The 18,254-nt window shown below is 31.7% G+C and overlaps 1 protein-coding gene across 1 annotated transcript; it reads left to right on the top strand.

Moving 5' to 3' along the window:
* The first annotated feature begins 364 nt into the window (after nucleotides 1-364).
* Nucleotides 365-13,241, top strand: LOC127731123 (high mobility group protein 20A-like). Its single transcript, XM_052239990.1, has 11 exons — nucleotides 365-469; nucleotides 2,021-2,129; nucleotides 3,640-3,698; nucleotides 4,640-4,680; nucleotides 5,318-5,524; nucleotides 7,064-7,178; nucleotides 7,767-7,804; nucleotides 8,502-8,574; nucleotides 9,619-9,834; nucleotides 10,803-10,941; nucleotides 12,320-13,241. The coding sequence occupies exons 2-11, from the start codon at nucleotides 2,023-2,025 to the stop codon at nucleotides 12,330-12,332; spliced, it is 1,008 nt and encodes a 335-aa protein (XP_052095950.1). The 5' UTR covers nucleotides 365-469; nucleotides 2,021-2,022; the 3' UTR covers nucleotides 12,333-13,241.
* Nucleotides 13,242-18,254: the final 5,013 nt, after the last annotated feature.

Here is an 18,254-nt window from a genome sequence, read left to right as displayed (position 1 = left end):
TAGATTAGTTACTTAAATTCTATTAAATATTATTAACATTGTCAATGCCTCTCATTTCCCACACTTCATCCTGGTATACCTACCTTGCAAATGCTACTTAAGTCACTTAATAGTTAATTTGTTCCCTTCCTGAATGTGCATGGAATATTTGCCACTAGACATTATGTAAGCAACAATTAATCATTGCCTCATTCTGCAAAATAGTTCAATAAAATTCATATGTCATATCTTGTAAAAATATGTTTTCTAAAATCATACAATTACAAGGTTTCAGGAAAAATTAGATGGAATTATTTTTTTCTAGGCCATTCTTGTGCGCTGCATTATATAAATTCAATTTGGTCATTGGTTATACTTTTTCGGGTGTCTCAGGAGTTTTCGTATTATTTTAGCAAGAAAGCATTTTTTGCCTTTGTTTATGTTGTTCCCGTACTTTATTTTTAAACATAATTTTTTTTATTACAATAAGGTATGTACTCTTAGAATTTGATATGACAGGATTATCTTTGTTGTTCTGATCATGCCACTATTGAGTTCTTATATATTGGGGGTTTTATTTATAGAAACATTTATGATTTTCGGATGGCAAACATTGAAATCGTTCGTAATTGTGTCCAGTCGTAATTGCGTCCGGTGGGTACCAGTCTTTACCATACCACAGAGATCATTTAATTCTAAAATACATGTACCTGGCAGTCATCCTAATAGAAAAATCAAATGACTTTCAATTTTAACCCAGAAGTTAGAACCTGAATCAATCGTGTATCCATGTGTCACATGTGATTATCGAGTTATACAGCAAGAAAGAGAAGACACGTGCAATCAGTGGAACCATGTCTCTAATCCAAATAATTTTGACATCTTGAAAGGAAGGTATCACGGCAAAAAATTAAAATAGCCTTTCAAGACGTCGTAATTATTTGGATTGCCATGTCTCATGCCATTATATATCACAGTAAATCATACATTTATATACAAATGAACCCTGAGGGCCGCCAAATCTGAAAATGCGACAAAAACAAAGCCAATAACAACTTTTATATAAATGATATCTTGTCATGCTTGTCCCCATGTCAATTGCAAAGTATCAATCAGTACACATCCAATGGATTTAGTGTAAAGACGGCATAAACAATCTGAGAAAAGCATAACCTTGTGCAATGCCAAAATATAAGTACATAAAATCTACAGGGTTTACGACTATAACTTTAAATACATGTAGAACAATACATTTTAATGCACTCGCCGTAGGTGACTGGGGCATTAAGTGTTACGCTTGACTGGCTGTCTTTCCATCCATCCCATTTTCATTCCTGAACTCTTACTTAAGTTTGCCTCATGCAAATATAAAAGAAACCCATAGACAATGCTAAGAACCACAACACACAGACAATGTTCACATTTGGGCAGTGAGTCATTACTGTTCTAGAGTTATGCCGTTTTTAACTTGGAAAATTGCAAAGCTTGATCAGGGGCATTCATATCCTCAGGCACATTCTTCTTTTATTATTTATATTTTAATTTATCATAAGACATGTAAGATATATATATACCGGTACACATATATATATAATTATTATTGATAAAAACATATTCAAAGATCTTACAAAGAGTTAAAATGGTATTCTTTAATAATAAGTTTTATGAAAGGATCAGTAGATAATAAAATCAAATGAAAATTGATGATATTTAAATTGATGTGCGTTAAAAGTAATATTACCATAAAAATTAGGATGTGATGTCCTGATTTTTACATGAATTCCACATGTACAGATACAGCCAAAGTTCAAAACCAAATCTTTGTATCAGTGAAAAAAATTAGTAAAAGTTTTAAATAATTTATGGTAATGATTTCTCTGACATAATAGTTTATCAGTTATACATACATGTAGATTACATTTGATTTGCTTATATTGTAGATTGCTGTTTACCCAACATCTTTTATTCTTATGTAAAAAAAATGAAAAATGTAAAATGATAGAACTGACCTCTTCATATATATTTCATTGTGTATTTACAGGTATGGATTATGGATCAGGGGCAGGTAATTTGTCTGGTTTGAAGCTTGGATTTGAAGGCTTTGATGATGATGTGTCTAAAGAAAGTACAGATTTAACTGTTGATGCCTCGTAAGTTAAAAGCATGTTTTCAAATTTTAGTAGGAACTTTTGTTGTTTCTGTACACTTCAAACTGGTCTGACAAAATGTAGAATATGTACAACTTAGATTTCAACTTAACACAATATACCAACTCATTGTTACATGTTCATGTTCACATCTAACTTAACACAATATACCAACTCATTGTTACATGTTCATGTTCACATCTAACTTAACACAATATACCAACTCATTGTTACATGTTCATGTTCACACTCAACTTAATACAATATACCAACTCATTGTTACATGTTCATGTTCACATCTAACTTAACACAATATACCAACTCATTGTTACATGTTCATGTTCACATCTAACTTAACACAATATACCAACTCATTGTTACATGTTCATGTTCACACTCAACTTAATACAATATACCAACTCATTGTTACATGTTCATGTTCACATCTAACTTAACACAATATACCAACTCATTGTTACATGTTTTTAGAAATAAGAAGCTGTGGTATGAGTTCCAATGAGACAACTTTCCATCCAAGTCACAATGTGTAAAAAGTATGTTCACATTTAACTTAACACAATATACCAACTCATTGTTACGTGTTCATGTTCACACCAAAGGTTATTTGTCATGTTAGTTGAGTCCATGTTACATTCAAATATGATATCAGTTGTAAACATGATTTTGACTAAAATCATTAAACTGATATATTGTTTTCCCTTGTATAAAAAATTACAAAAGGGAACATACTTTTAATAAGTGCATTGTGAAAGTTACTGGTCTACTGTTTAATTTAGTAAGATAACTAAGAAACTGATGAAGGCCAATGGCTGAAACTTTCTATAAATGGTTTAGTTACTACAATAATGATATATTATAATTGGAAGGTGAATGTTAAATTCAATGACCATGACTGCATGGATGATCTTGCACTATAGATGAGGTTCCAATTTCTATTTTATGAATGAATTGCCCTGGTTGACATGGAGTCATTCAGGTAAAATAAAAACGTGTCATAGGACATTGTGACATGAAGATATTTGCTTTACATGCTTTATGACATCCAATTTTTGCGGGAAAAGGCATCAGTTGGAACATCATATATTATGCTTGCCCCTAGCTTTTAGAGAAATAACAAAGATGTTTGGCTAGATGTCAGTATAACATGTTTGTGTAGGATGACATGCTAGCACATTAAAAATCTGGCCTTTTCATTTTGATCTGGTACAAATCAGAGTTCATGATCACACATTATAGTGCTATTGTTCTGAAGATGCAATACATTAGATAATAGTGACCATTGAGCACTAATAGTAAGTTTTATTGAATTGATTATATTGAGAAATTAATGAAATTCTCTTATTTTTTTTGTACATGTATGATGTAATAGAAATGAGAACATTTTGTTAGATGTAAAGACCAGTGTAATGTTTGAAATCATTATATTTTTTGTTAAAGGTATGCAAATAATAAGATTTTGCTAGCTTGAAGGATTTATATTTTTTTCTTTTAGTTTTGCCACACAAGATGGCAGTTTTCTTCCAAACCAACAGCTTGGAGATTTACAACAAGGTAAATGTTTCCGGACTTGTTATACAACATATGATCATATTGTTATATATAGGGTGACATAAAATTTAATAGCAATAGGTTACAAAAGAGAGAAGTATGATGGTCACATAGGTACAGCTAGGTTTTGGTTCTATCATTCCTCTTTTAATTGAGTTTTTTGACATTCCATACACATCATATCTCTGATTTTCATGTTTCTAAACATTGTCTTTTGAGTGGTAAATCATTATTTGATTAGATTTGGATATTCAATTGCTCTTAAATAAAAGATCAAAATCTCAGAAAATATATTTTTTTGAGAAAAATAAATTTTTAATTGTGTACCAAATTTTTTATTAGTAATTGATATGAATGAGGAAATAAAAAAATTAGTCTTTAAGTGACTAGGTCAATGCATTCATGGTCAAGGTTGCAGCAGTTATAAATGTACTGAAATTTTAAGGAAAAACTAGTTTACAGATACGTCTGATCTTTATCAGATTTTGATGCATGATGGCCACTAGGGGAAAAGACCTTTAGTTATTTTCATATAAGGTTCCCTTTTACAAGGTCAAGGCAAAAGTCAGCTGTAAATAGACAGAAATTTGGGACTTTTATACTACCATATACAGTCTTGAAAACTTTTGGTATTTGCAATCATTATAAACAATAAAACATAAAAGGACTCTATACCAACAAAGATACGTTTATGTCACAGCAGCAATAAATGCAGAAATTGAAGGCATCATCTTTGAATCATGGTCTTGGTCAAACTTTCCAAAAGATCTATGTCTTGAATGAGCATCACAGACAATATAATGGTTGTGGACACAATTGGCTGAACCTACTACTACTAGTAAAATGTATTCTTAAAGTGTTCTCATTTGTAATATGCATTAAGCAAACAACAAACAATCAATCTTTATAATTGTACTTAAGCAATATTATAAATGTATTTTCAGTGTCCAACATACCAGCATCAGAAAACGAAACACAGTCAGAGGTAAGACTTATATTCTTTGTTTCTCATTTCCTGCAAACTGATATCAGTTGATGGGATTAAACATGCCATCTAAGAATTTGTACAATTTTATGATTGCTGACAGTTTAATTACGGGTGGTGAGAGAGGATTATTTACTCAGTAACAGACCCCATCAAAAGATGATATGTAAATTACACCAACCATGTTTAACAAATGACTGAAGCATGATGCAAGCCTCTACTGTAATTGTGATATTTTAAAGTGACCTGTACTTGTAGATGTCAATAAACTACTCACAACTTCAAATGTAGTATGAGAGGCCTTGGGTTTAATATCCAGCCTAGTAATTACATATACAAAAGACTTTATCTTTTTTGCTGTAGCATTCATGATTAAAAAAAAGACTAGTTAACTCAGAGACAAGAGTAATATGTCCTAGTATGGTGACATTTCTTCATGTTACTTTTTGAGGTAAAACATATAAAATCTTATTCAGCATGCATATGCCAGTCTAGTATAAAGCAATGTATGTTCATATAACATTAAAATATTATTGTTTTTCTTGTAATATTTTACACTGGACATTGGGTATCCATGCATTAAATTAATTGTATGATTGTTGCTATTTGCCAGATTTGATTTTTTTTTTTTGTTCAGAAAACAAAAAAAGGAGGATGGCCAAAAGGGAAAAAAAGAAAGAAACTAAAAGACCGTAATGCCCCTAAACCAGCATTATCTGGATATATACGGTTCCTGAATGAGAAAAGAGAAGTGATGAGAAAAGAAAATCCAAACCTGTCTTTCTCAGAATTAACAAGACTGCTAGGAAGTGAATGGAGCAAACTTCAACAGCATGAAAAACAAGTAAAACTGATATCTTTATCTAAGTTTAAATACAACAGCATAAAAAACAAGTAAAACTGATATCTTTATCTAAGTTTAAATACAACAGCATGAAAAACAAGTAAAACTGATATCTTTTTCTAAGTATAAATACAACAGCATGAAAAACAAGTAAAACTGATATCTTTATCTAAGTTTAAATACAACAGCATGAAAAAAACAAGTAATACTGATATCTTTATTTAAGTTTAAATACAAAGGCATGAAAAACAAGTAAGACTGATATCTTTATCTAAGTTTAAATACAACAGCATGAAAAAAACAAGTAATACTGATATCTTTAAGTTTAAATACCAAGGCATGAAAAACTAGTAATACTGATATCATAATCTAAGTTTATATACAAAGGCATAAAAAACAAGTAATACTGATATCTTTATTTAAGTTTGAATACAAAGGTATGAAAAACTAGAAATACTGATATCTTAATCTAAGTTTATATACAAAGGCATGAAAAACTAGTAATTCTGATATCTTTTTCTAAGTATAAATACAACAGCATGAAAAACAAGTAAAACTGATATCTATGTCTAAGTTTGAAATATAACAACATGAAAGATAAGTAGTACTGATATCTTTATTTTAGTTTGAATAATAGCCCAGAGGACATAGTTTCATAAACTTTAATTATAACATGAAAAACAGATAAATACCAGTCCTATGATTAAGATGCCTTATTGGAGTAAATCAGTGAATAAGTATAGAGTTATCTCCCATTTAACACTAAGCCATAACAAGTGAAATGCAAAGATAGGATCATACCCCAGAATGTTAATTATATTAATAACAATTATGTATATATAATAGGAGATTAAAATAAAATGTAAAGCAACTTCTAGTTTTAAACATTTATTTTTTAATGTTTCCAGACCTAAATGGTAAAATTTTGGAACTTTTATAAAAGTATAGATTCTTAATTATTGAATATTTTACATTTTTTAACATTTAGTTAATATACCAGATAGCTTGTTTTTACTCCTGTAAGACATAGAAAATGCAATGTTTTAATAAAGTACTGATTATCTTTTTTAAATTGGAATGTGATAATATGTGTTTTCATATTAGTCCTCTATCCACAGTCCTCAGAAAAGATGGTTTGAATGAAAAGTAAATGCTTTTATCATAACTAGATGTATGTCACAAATAAGTACATGTAAATATTTCTGTAGCAAACTCTACCAAGTGTTTTGAAAATTTACAAACTGACGATTATTTAGCTTATGAAATTAAATGTATATACTAGATATTTTTATTTACTTCTTAGTCATATTAAAAATATGTCCCTCTGGTATTTGAAGTTTTTAAAGACTGTGTAAACATATAAATGCAAGATGAAGGTATACATCATTTGCCTTTAATTGATGATTTTATTTTCAAAAAGGAACCGATTTAGTACATGTTACTTTGGACACTATTAATTGATGTTTCATTTTATTTTTAGAATTCTGTCACTTAAATGAATATATGAAAAAGAACCTAAATTCCACAATTTTTTTTCAGAGATATCTTGATGAAGCAGAAAAGGACAAAGAAAGATACTGGAAAGAAATGGAGGCTTATCAGAAAACAGAAGCATTTAAACAATTCAAAATACTTAGAGAGAAAAGGATGAAAGGTACTTTAACTATCTGTTGTAAGAAACTTTGATTTGGTCATGTAAATTCTTTAAACAAAAGTTTTCTGTCACTGTTGAAATGACATTACATACATGGCCATCTGCAGTATATTCACAGCCAATTTTCTGTATCACACAAGATGTTGAAAAAAGTAGAGTAATGAATGTAGCCTAGTTATTAATCCACAAACCATCTTTAATCAGATGAAATTCCATATTTTTCAAAAGTAGGAAATTAAAATTGTGTGTTAAAACCAGAAACAAATTCAATTGGGGCCATGAAAATATCTGGTATTCATTCATTTTAAAAACAATATTACTTGAAAAGTTAGACAGTGCCATAATTATAGCAAAAAATGTTTAAAATCATCAAAATTGTAAGGATTTAAATCTTTAAGTAAACAACAGTAGCTACCTAAAACAGAAAATCTAAACAACAACTGATCAAGCTTTTGACTTTATATGCAAGTATTCCTACAATTGACAAGCAAGTGATTTAAAAAATTAAGGTCCTATGTACTTTGTGAAAAAATATTGTGACCAACGTATTTGGTGTTATAGTGTACATACATTTTGTTTATATTACAGAGGACGTGAGTGATGATAGTTACAACAATACAGTTGAGGTGAGGATTAATTATTGAGAATACCAGTTCTGGAAAAATTTCATATTTGTAATGTCACATTTTGCAAACTTGGTTGAATAGAAAAAGAATTGATTTAATACCAAAAACTATTATGGATTTGTAGTTTACCGAGTGTTAGATCACATGAAATATTGTTTAAGCATCTGAAAATGGCACCATTTGATAAAAGAACTTTTACGTAATGTAGCAACAAGAGATGTTGTACAATTACATATATTCACTGTAACAATGTAATGCATTGGCTGTATGAGAATAAAGATATATGTAATAAATATTTGACGCTTGCCAAGTTTGAAAGGATGTTTGCACATGCTTTGTAAATAAGATTGGCTCTGACAGACAATAGATCAGCAGAGTTTCAGTCTGAATGCAGTATTCCAAGATTTGATTGGATACTGAATACTGTATATCAAGATTTGATTGGATGCTGAATACAGTATGCCCAGATTTGATTGGATGATGACAAACAATGTAATGTATTTCCAATTTATGATTCATACTTATACTTTATAGGGTTTTTTCCCCATTTTATTAGAATAACTCCTACTTTGTTTGTTTTTTAAACTGTGTTGCTGTTGAAACATTCACTCTAAAAATAAGTTTTGCAGAAAAAATTGCTAATTGGCCCATTGGAACATAATGGAAATTTATACAAAGAATGCTTTTATATTTATAGATTAAAGATGAAACAGAGCCAGGAACATTTGATATCCCAATATTTACAGAGGATTTTCTTGATTATAATAAATGTAGGTAAAAAAAAAGATTTTGTCAAATTTGATGATGATGATGATGATGATGATAGATGGCTAATTAACATCCAGCGGCAAATTAATTTCAGGACGAGAACGTGTTCATGTAATATGAATACTAACCCTGCTTTGTACTAGACCAACACGCTGAGCTGGGTTTTTAATGTTCTAGTTCACAGGTAACAGTCTGCAGGAAAACATGTCACCTTACCCAAAAGCATTATTCTGACGCCAAGCCGACCAGTCTTTGCTCTTACTTCTTAATGCCGGGTGCTTTGCGGAGAAGCAGCAAATTCCAATTTTAATCTCTTTGGTTGGTTGACCCGGGCAGTTTTCGAACTCACGACCTCCCGCACTCGAGGCAAACACGCTACCATGAGACCACCGAGGCGATTTTGTCAAATTTGTGTTAATTCATTTATCAACAAAATTTCACAAAATTTCACACATAACAAAGTGGTTAGTATTTTACCAGTCCATCCGTTATTCAGTCAGGCCCTTGGTTCATCAGTCATTTGGGTTTCTGTTTTGCTGTAAAAAATACTTTATATCCGATTGCAAGCTTACTTGTATATATGGTAATATAAAAGAGGAAAAGCCCTATTGATTTTGAGGTCACTGCATTTAAGGTCAAGGTCATAGTAAATAAAAATAGACTGAAGTTTTGCAGGAGACAGGTTTACATATGATAAATCAAATATTAAAAATGGGATTGGTAAAACACATTGGATATATTGTCACATACCATGAGAGGTAGATCCCTATTGGTTTTTTTTAGACCTGGCATTGTGACAATGTCATAGTACTAAAAATAGTCCCAAACTACACAAGTCAGAGTAACACCATGAGGAAATATCAATTCAGATTTTCATTCAGATTGTAACAAATTCAGTATTTTATTAATTGAAAAAGATCACTGAAACTTTACAAATTTATGACACTTGGTTATAAGTACATTTATTTTCATACAGATAAAACACCAACATGATCAGCTGTAAGAATGCTTTGTTTAGTAATTTATTTAATTTGTCCAAATTTTAGCAAGAGAAGGAGAACTACGACAGTTTAGAAAACAAGCGACAGAACTGGAGGAACAAAATGCCATCCTCAGCAAACATATAGAAAATATGAAACAAGCCATTGATAAGTTAGAAATAGATGCTGTACAACAGAGAAGTTCTAATTGTGCATTACAACAACATCTTGATTCATTACGGTCGACATTATCTACACATTTTGCTGCCATTCCAATACCAGGTATATCTCTCATTCCAATGTTATAAAAAAAAAATTATATGTGATAGATGTGAAAAGTTAGTTTAAAACCTGTTCACAAAAGAATATTAAAATTTCATGTTCTTTTACACTGTTCAAAATTTATTTGTTATAAAAAACCAAGTCATATAAATATTTATAGGATACTTGTTACTGTTAAGGGCATACAGTACAGTTACAAGGAAGGTAATGATGTCGCTAACATGACATTTTTTTTTCCCAACGTCAAAATGTGATATATTGGGAAAAGATGCATTTTTTGACTGCTTTTAATCATTAGCTTGAGAACGAATACATGGACTCCTCTTTTTTAAAATGACATTTGGTTTGATTATGTATGAAGTTTATTTGTACCAATTTTATTAAATCACTGATAAATTGTCTTTAAATAAGATAAATATACTGCAAAAAATGCATTTAATATTCTAAAACTATGAAAATTTCTTAAAAATGAATTATTTTCAAAGAATTTTTACCCAAATTAAGAGCATAATCATGTAGAGAAGATATTTCAGATGCTTTTACAAAAATCCACTTTAGTTGATCTTTTAAAGCAAAAAAGTTACGTATGTCTGTACAGTGGATTGTAATGTCCAAGATACTGAAATTTTGAGTAAACATCTAAACTTTCAATCCCATTTATCTCTAAAAGTAGCACATGAATTTAATAGGTGAAAAATAGCTTGTTTGCAAATTTTTTATAATATGCCCATAAATTGTATCAGAAGTAATAGGAACTTTAGCACCTATCAGAATTGATATTTTTGTTGCAAATAAAGGAGTTGCTAACTTTTACATCATTTGGTGTCTGGTGGAAAGGTGTCTCATTGGCAATCATACCGATTTTTTTTTATATATATAAATGTTAACAGCACAAAATTAATTTTCTAAGAAAAAGCAACCCATGAAAAATGGTAACAACGAGAAAAATTCATCCTATTTATTTTCAGGTTCAAATGAGCTTCCATCAGTAGAAACTGTAGATTCCTACATGGCCAAGCTGCATAACATAATAGTAGAAAGTCCACAAGAACATCAAAGTCTTATAATAACTATAAGGGATATTGTTAATCGCCTTAATTTAGATGGGTGAGTTTATAGACTCTTATTTTAGATATGTAAGTTTTAGGTTTATTAAGTGATTGATATACTTTAATAGATTCATTCATATTTAGAATGTTCAAAGGCCATCCATCATCATCCTACATATTGAGAATGTTCAAAGTCCATCCATCATCATCCTACATATTGAGAATGTTCAAAGGCCATCCATCACCATCCTACATATTGAGAATGTTCAAAGGCCATCCATCATCATTCTACATATTGAGAATGTTCAAAGGCCATCCATCATCATCCTACATATTGAGAATGTTCAAAGACCATCCATCATCATCCTACATATTGAGAATGTTCAAAGGCCATCTATCATCATCCTTCATATTGAGAATGTTCAAAGGCCATCCATCATCATCCTACATATTTAGGAAATCATTTGTTGTATTTGCCATTTATCATTCAGAGGTTGCATTTGAAAGAATGCATTACTGTAGATGAATCAAAATTTCACAAAAACAGAGTATACATTTAATCTCATTGTATAAAGAATTATCAATGAAGGAATGCAATATTGAAAATCTCTACAGTATCATTTCATCAAAGATTTTTATGCCCCTGTCGTAGCGGAGGGGGCATTAAGTTTTACCCTTGTCCGTCTGTACACCCGTCCGTACGTCCCAAAATTGGTTTCCATTCTCTAACTTCAGTTTGCCTCAACCAAATGTTATGAATCTTATACACAATGCTTATTACCACAAAAAACACAGATCAAATTTGAAATTTGGTGGCGTCACTTTAACCATTCTAGAGTTATGCCCCTTTACAAATGGAAAAATTGCTGAACTTTTGCTTCCATTCTCTAACTTTAGTTTGCCTCAACCAAATGTTATGAAACTTATACACAATGCTTATTACCACAAAACACAGATCAAGTTTGAATTTGGGTGGCGTCACTTTTACCTTTCTAGAGTTATACTATACCCCTTTACAAATGGAAAAATTGCATAATTTTTCGTTTCCATTCTCTAACCTAAGTTTGCCTCAACCAAATGTTATGAAACTTACACACAATGCTTATTACCACAAAACTCAGATCAAGTACGAATTTGGGTAGCTTCACGTTTACCATTCTTGAATTATGTCCTTTTATAACATTATATGCAAGCAGGGGCATCATCTGTGTCCCATGGACACATTCCCCATTTATGTTAGTTTATCATAAAGAAATAATATAGCCTTCTCATTGACAACAGAAAAAAATGCAATGATTGGTTATAGCTTGTTTACTGCCCAGTGGCAAATATTTCATGCAAATTCAGGATTTTAGTTTACTTGATAATGCACATGACTATTATTTTTCAGAATTTAATAAGAATATTTTGTTATTTTTGATATATTTCTTTTTCAGAGAAAAGCTGTGATAACAACACCATACACATATACAGGAACATCCAAAGGTTCTGAAGAGATCTTAAAATAAAACTTAACAGCAGCTGACAGTTGTCCAGCAAACTATCAAATGAAAACCTAAAACTATTTACCATATATAATGTTGTAAATTCTTTGAACATCAATGTATTTGAAAGACAGATGTATGTTTATCTGAATCTTTTATGTTGTACCTACTTTTGTTTGTTGAACTGTACAATTAGAAAAAAAAAGCTGTCTGGCCAAATAAGTAGTCATCATCTATCTGTTCATTTAATCCTGGTTTGCCACGCTCCGGAAGGGTAAGCAGATCCTGCTCCACATGTGGCACCCACTGTATGAAAATTCTCCATAGAAATTTTGGTGAATAATTCTCTGGTAGAATATAGAAGTGTGTTTGACCCTTTTTGTATTTCATTCGTTTATGTTACAGCAAAATGCCATGAGTGTGTAGTTAAAGGTAGTATCTTTGGCTAGCTTGCTTGTTAGCTGAACCGTAAAATCACCATAAGGTTAACTATACTACCTCCTTTTGGAGTAGTCTAGTCTTACAGACAGATAGATTGGTTATATGTCGGACTAGTCTACTCTTAAAGGAGGATAGTATACCTTACCTTATAATGACTTCACAGTTCAGCTAGCAAGCAAGCTAACCAAGGATATTACCTTTACCTACACACGCAAGGCATTTTGCTGTAATCCTCCAGAAGATCTCTGGTTTACAAATTTCTTAGTGATGTGTTTGATTTATGACATTTTTTATCTTAAAATGTCAGTGTGAGCTTTTTGCAGCATAGGCAATTTTGTCAGTATATAATCGGTTTACTTTTAAGATTACCTGACTAGTATAAGCTTTTTTATGACTTGGTGAACATACAAATAAAATACTTTAAATACTTTCATACCACATCTTCTTATTTTTATATTTAAAAGTTGATGGAAACGCAATCGCTTATATTTCTATTATAGCAACTTTCAATTAATAAGCGATTTTCAATGTTAAGTTTTTGCTAAGTTGGTTTGATAGGAACAACTTGTGAAAGATCAATGATATTTTCTATATAGTTGCATTACTAGCAGTAAATATCAGTTTGAAGACTATTTCTAGGCGCTGCCCCCTAGGTCATGATCCAGTGACTTTGAATTAATAAGAAATTTTCAATGTTCTGCTTAAGTCAGTTTGATAGGAACTACATTAGTTCATTATTATCAGTACATCTCAGTTTATTGACCACTTAGAGGCCCTACCTCCTTGTTCATGATCCAGAGACATATCTTTGTGTCAACAGTTTATTGAAGATAAAAGCAAAGAATCCAAAAATAGAGTAAACATTGTCTTATAAGGGCAATAGCTTCCTTTAGCAGTCGATTGAAGTTTCAGTATTGTTGACTTAGATTTGCTGATCATTTTAATCTTGCCTGCCACTTCTGAAAGTGAGACATAGGGAAAGTGGTCAGGCGGTGGTGTTAACTATTTAGTTACAAGCTTAATATTTCAGAAGGTAGAAGACATGGATGCTTCATACTTTGTATATAGAAACCTTATGTTATGAAGTCCCCATCTGCCATGTGTTCATTGTCCTTGACCTCATTTTCATGGTTCAGTGAAAAAGGTCCTCATGCCTGTCAGACAGTTTTCACTTGACCTCAACCTCATTTCATGGATCAGTGAACAAGGTTAAGTTTTCGTGGTCCAGTCCATATCTCGGATACTATTCCCAATAGGTCTACTTTATTCCGTGTATTTAATGATTATAAGGTGTACATGTCCAACTGGTTGGTATCATCCGACCTTGACCTAATTTTCATGGTTCATTGGTCAACGTTAAGTTTTTGTGTTTTGGTCTGTTTTTTAATTACCATAAGCAATAGGTCAACTTTATTTGGTGTATGGAATAATTGTAAGGTGAACATGTCTATCTGACAGGATTTATCTGGACTTGACCTCCTTGTCATGGATCTTTTTGAATGTTAATTTTATGTGATACTTGTAGTAAAACCTTTATCTTTAAGACTTTCAACAGAAAATCAATGGTCTGTCAAACAGGTAAGATGCAATTTCTTCTTATTATAGTTTCACACTCTAACTTTAGTTTAAGTGAATGGATCTCTATGAAATTTTACCATAAGGTTCAATACCACAAAAGGAAGGTTGGGATTGATTTTGGGGGTTATGGTACCAACAGTTAAGGAATTAGGGGCCAAAAATAAGCATTTTTGTAACTTCCAGACATAACTTGTGTGTTAGTGTATGGATCTCTCTGACATTGTACCACAAGGTTCCATATCACACAGGGAATGCTGGGATTGATTTTAGGGGTAATTGCCTCAAAATATTAGGAATTGGGGGCCAAAAAAGGGGCAAAAAACAAGCATTTTTCTAGTTTCATGACAATAACTTGTGTGTAAGTGTATGGATCTTTCTGAAATTGTACTACAAGGTTCCATATCACAAAGGGAAAGCTGGAATTGAGTTTGGGGGTAATTGCCCAAAACGTTTAGGAATAAGGGGCCAAAAATAAGCATTTTTTTAGTTTACAGACAATAACTTGTGTTCAAGTGTATGGATCTCTCTGAAATTGTACTGCAAGGTACCATACCACAAAGGGAAGGCTGGGATTGAGTTTGGGGGTGATGAATCATAAGGGGGTTCAAAAAATTTTGGGGTGGGGGGTGTTTTATTTTTTCCTTTTTTTTTCTTTTAAAATTTTCCATTTTAAGTTGGTTATTTCTGTTTTATATTTAAAAGCAAATAATAATGATATGGTAGGAGATACACACCAAACAGGATGTGTAAATTATTATATAATAAGTATTGTGCAATAGCAAGAAATCTTCAATTGCACAGTATTGTGCAATAGGAAGAAATATCCAATAGCACAATATTGCGCAATAGCAAGAAATTGTCAATTGTACAGTATTGCGCAATAGCAAGAAATATTCAATTGAACAGTATTGCGCAAAAGAAGATACTTCGTATAAATTGCTTATTTCTTGACCAATTTCAATGGGGTTTTATTCTTGAATTCTTGGGGTTCTTTAATATGCTGATTCTAACCTTGTATTAAGTTTTTGGATTTTAGGCCCCGTTTTTAAATTGGTCCACATTGAGGTCCAAAGGGTCCAAAATTAAACTTTGTTTGATTTCATCAGAAATTGAATTATTGGGGTTCTTTGATATGCCGAATCTAACCGTGTATTTAGATTCTTAATTTTTGGTTCCGTTTTCAATTTGGTCTACATTAAGGTCCAAAGGGTCCAAAATTAAACTTAGTTTGATTTTAACAAAAATTGAATTCTTAGGGTTCTTTGATATGCTGAATCTAAACATGTATTTAGATTTTTGATTATGGGCCCAGTTTTCAAGTTGGTCCAAATCGGGGTCCAAAATTAAACTTCGTTTGATTTCAACAAAAATTGAATATATGGGGTTCTTTGATATGCTGAATCTAAACATGTATTTAGATTTTTGATTTTTGGGCCCTATTATCAACTTTGTCCACATTGAGGTCAAAGGGTCCAAAATTAAACTTTGTTTGATTTCATCAAAAATTGAATTCTTGGGGTTCTTTGATATGCTGAATCTAACCATTTATTTAGATTTTGGATATTGGACCATAATAGGTGAATGTCCAATTTAAAATTTTTAAGTTCTTAGAACACATTCATCCTGTGTCAGAATCCTATGCTGTGTCAAATAATTAATCACAATCCAAATTCAGAGCTGTATCAAGCTTGAATGTTGTGTCCATACTTGCCCCAACTGTTCAGGGTTTCGACCTCTGCGGTCGTATCAAGCTGTGCCCTGCGGAGCATTTTATTTTGTTTGAGTTACTTTACTTTACATTTCACAGTCTTTTTTAGCTTGCTCTGAGGCATGGGTCTTGCTTATTGTTGAAGGCTGTGCAGCAACCTATAGTTGCTATCTTTAATGTGACTTGCTGGTGGAGAGTTGTCATACCACATCTTTATTTTTATATTAATTGTCAATTAAGGAAAATAACTCCAATAGTGTGTAATATGGTTTATGGACTATGTCAGGTTTTTGTACACCCGTTTACGGGACGTATTATGGTATACTGTAGTCTGTCATCAACATGTTGGACAATAACTCGAAAACGCTTTAACCAGTTTTCATGAAACTTTGGTGAGTAATGTTTATATGATGTAAGGTCCCTTTCTACTTTTATAAATTTCAGATTTTAGGTTCCCAAGTTATGGGATTTTATTCATAAAAAATTAGGGATTTTCCAGTTTTATGACGAACTCAAAAATGCTTTGAACAATTTTCATGAAACTTTGGTTAATTGTTATACATATTGACTTAAGTTCTCTTTCGATTTTTAAAATTTCTGATTTTTACATTTTGGAGTATTGGGACTTTATTCATAAAAAAGTTGTTTTTTTTCCAGTTTTCCGATAGTAATAGATAATATAAGCAATAGGCCATCTATATTTGATGCATGGAATGATTTTAAGGTAACATGTCTGTCTGGCAGGGTTCATCTGACCATGACTTCATTTTCATGGTTCATTGGTCAATATAGAATTTCCATGGTTTGTTGTGTTTCTTTTATACTATAAGCAATAGTCAACTTCTTAGGAAGAAAGATAAGAAGTTAGCAATTTTCTTTAACTTTACGTTCCGCTATATAGATGATGTTCTCTCACTAAATAATACAAAATTTGGTGACTTATAATAATGTTGAACGAATCTATCCCATCGAACTAGAGATAAAGGATACTACAGATACAGTTAAGTCTGCCTCATATCTTGACTTACATCTAAAAATTGACAATGAGGGTCGGTTGAAAACAAAACTTTACTACAAAAGAGATGATTTCAGCTTCCCAATTGTGAACTTTCCATTTCTATGTAGCAACATGCCAGCAGCGCGTGCATACAGAGTATATATCTCCCAATTGATACGATATTACTGGGCTTGTATTTCCTATCATGATTTCCCTGATAGAGGATTGCTGCTCACAAGGAAGCAATTAAACCAAGAGTTCCAAATGGTGAAGTTGAAATCATCTCTTCGTAAATTTTATGGACGCCATCACGAGTTGGTTGACAGTTGTGGAATAACCGTTTCACAGATGATATCGGATATGTTCCTTATGTCGTAACTACAATACCCTTCCCTTTTCACGAATGTGACCTACCGAATTAGACTATTTACCGGATTTGTAATAACATAAGCAACACGACGGGTGCCTCATGTGGAGCAGGATCTGCATACCCTTCTGGAGCACCTGAGATCACCCCCAGTTTTTGGCTGGGTTCAATTTGCTTAGTCTTTAGTTTTCTATGTTGTGTCATCTGTACCATTATTTGTCTGTTTGTCTTTTTATTTTTGGCCATGGCGTTGTCAGTTTGATTTCGATCTATGAGTTTGACTGTCCCTCTGGTATCTTTCGTCCCTCTTTTCATCTATATTCTGTGTATGGAATGATTGTATTGAAGGTGTTAATTCATGTATTTCCGGTTGATTTATCTGACCTTGACCTCATTTTCTTGGATCATAAATGTTAATGTGATACTTGTAGTAAAACTTTATATGTAGGACTATCAACATAAAATCAGTGGTCAGTTATAGGCGAGACATTTCAGCATGTGCACTTTTGTACATTTTTCTGTATTTTACTGTAAGATAGATTTTGTTTTTTGCAGTTAACATTTGAATACATGTATAGTCTTGGATTAAATTTTGTAGGAATTAATAACTTTGTAAAACCTTCATGGAATGTTTATGAAATTTAGACAGAAAATGATTAAGAAATCATCTTCTGAAGGAAAAAAATCTAAATTCCACCCCTTGACATAACTGATAAATGGACTTAGGTTTGGCAGTCAAAATATACACTTTCACTTTAATAGCAGCAATAGCAGATAAACAAGACACAGGGTTCTG

The sequence above is a fragment of the Mytilus californianus genome, unplaced genomic scaffold (assembly GCF_021869535.1).
Source record: "Mytilus californianus isolate M0D057914Y unplaced genomic scaffold, xbMytCali1.0.p SCAF_2, whole genome shotgun sequence".
NCBI lineage: Eukaryota > Metazoa > Mollusca > Bivalvia > Mytilida > Mytilidae > Mytilus > Mytilus californianus.
Note: the sequence above shows the minus strand (reverse complement) of the source record. Positions and strands in the feature narration are given on the sequence as shown.

Bases quoted from the DNA above. Each gene is read 5' to 3' on its own strand.
- LOC127731123 (XM_052239990.1), top strand. From the start codon at position 2,023: ATGGATTATGGATCAGGGGCAGGTAATTTGTCTGGTTTGAAGCTTGGA. The intron at 3,699-4,639 runs GTAAATGTTTCC...ATGTATTTTCAG, and splicing joins GCTTGGAGATTTACAACAAG to TGTCCAACATACCAGCATCA. The intron at 5,525-7,063 runs GTAAAACTGATA...ATTTTTTTTCAG, and splicing joins TTCAACAGCATGAAAAACAA to AGATATCTTGATGAAGCAGA.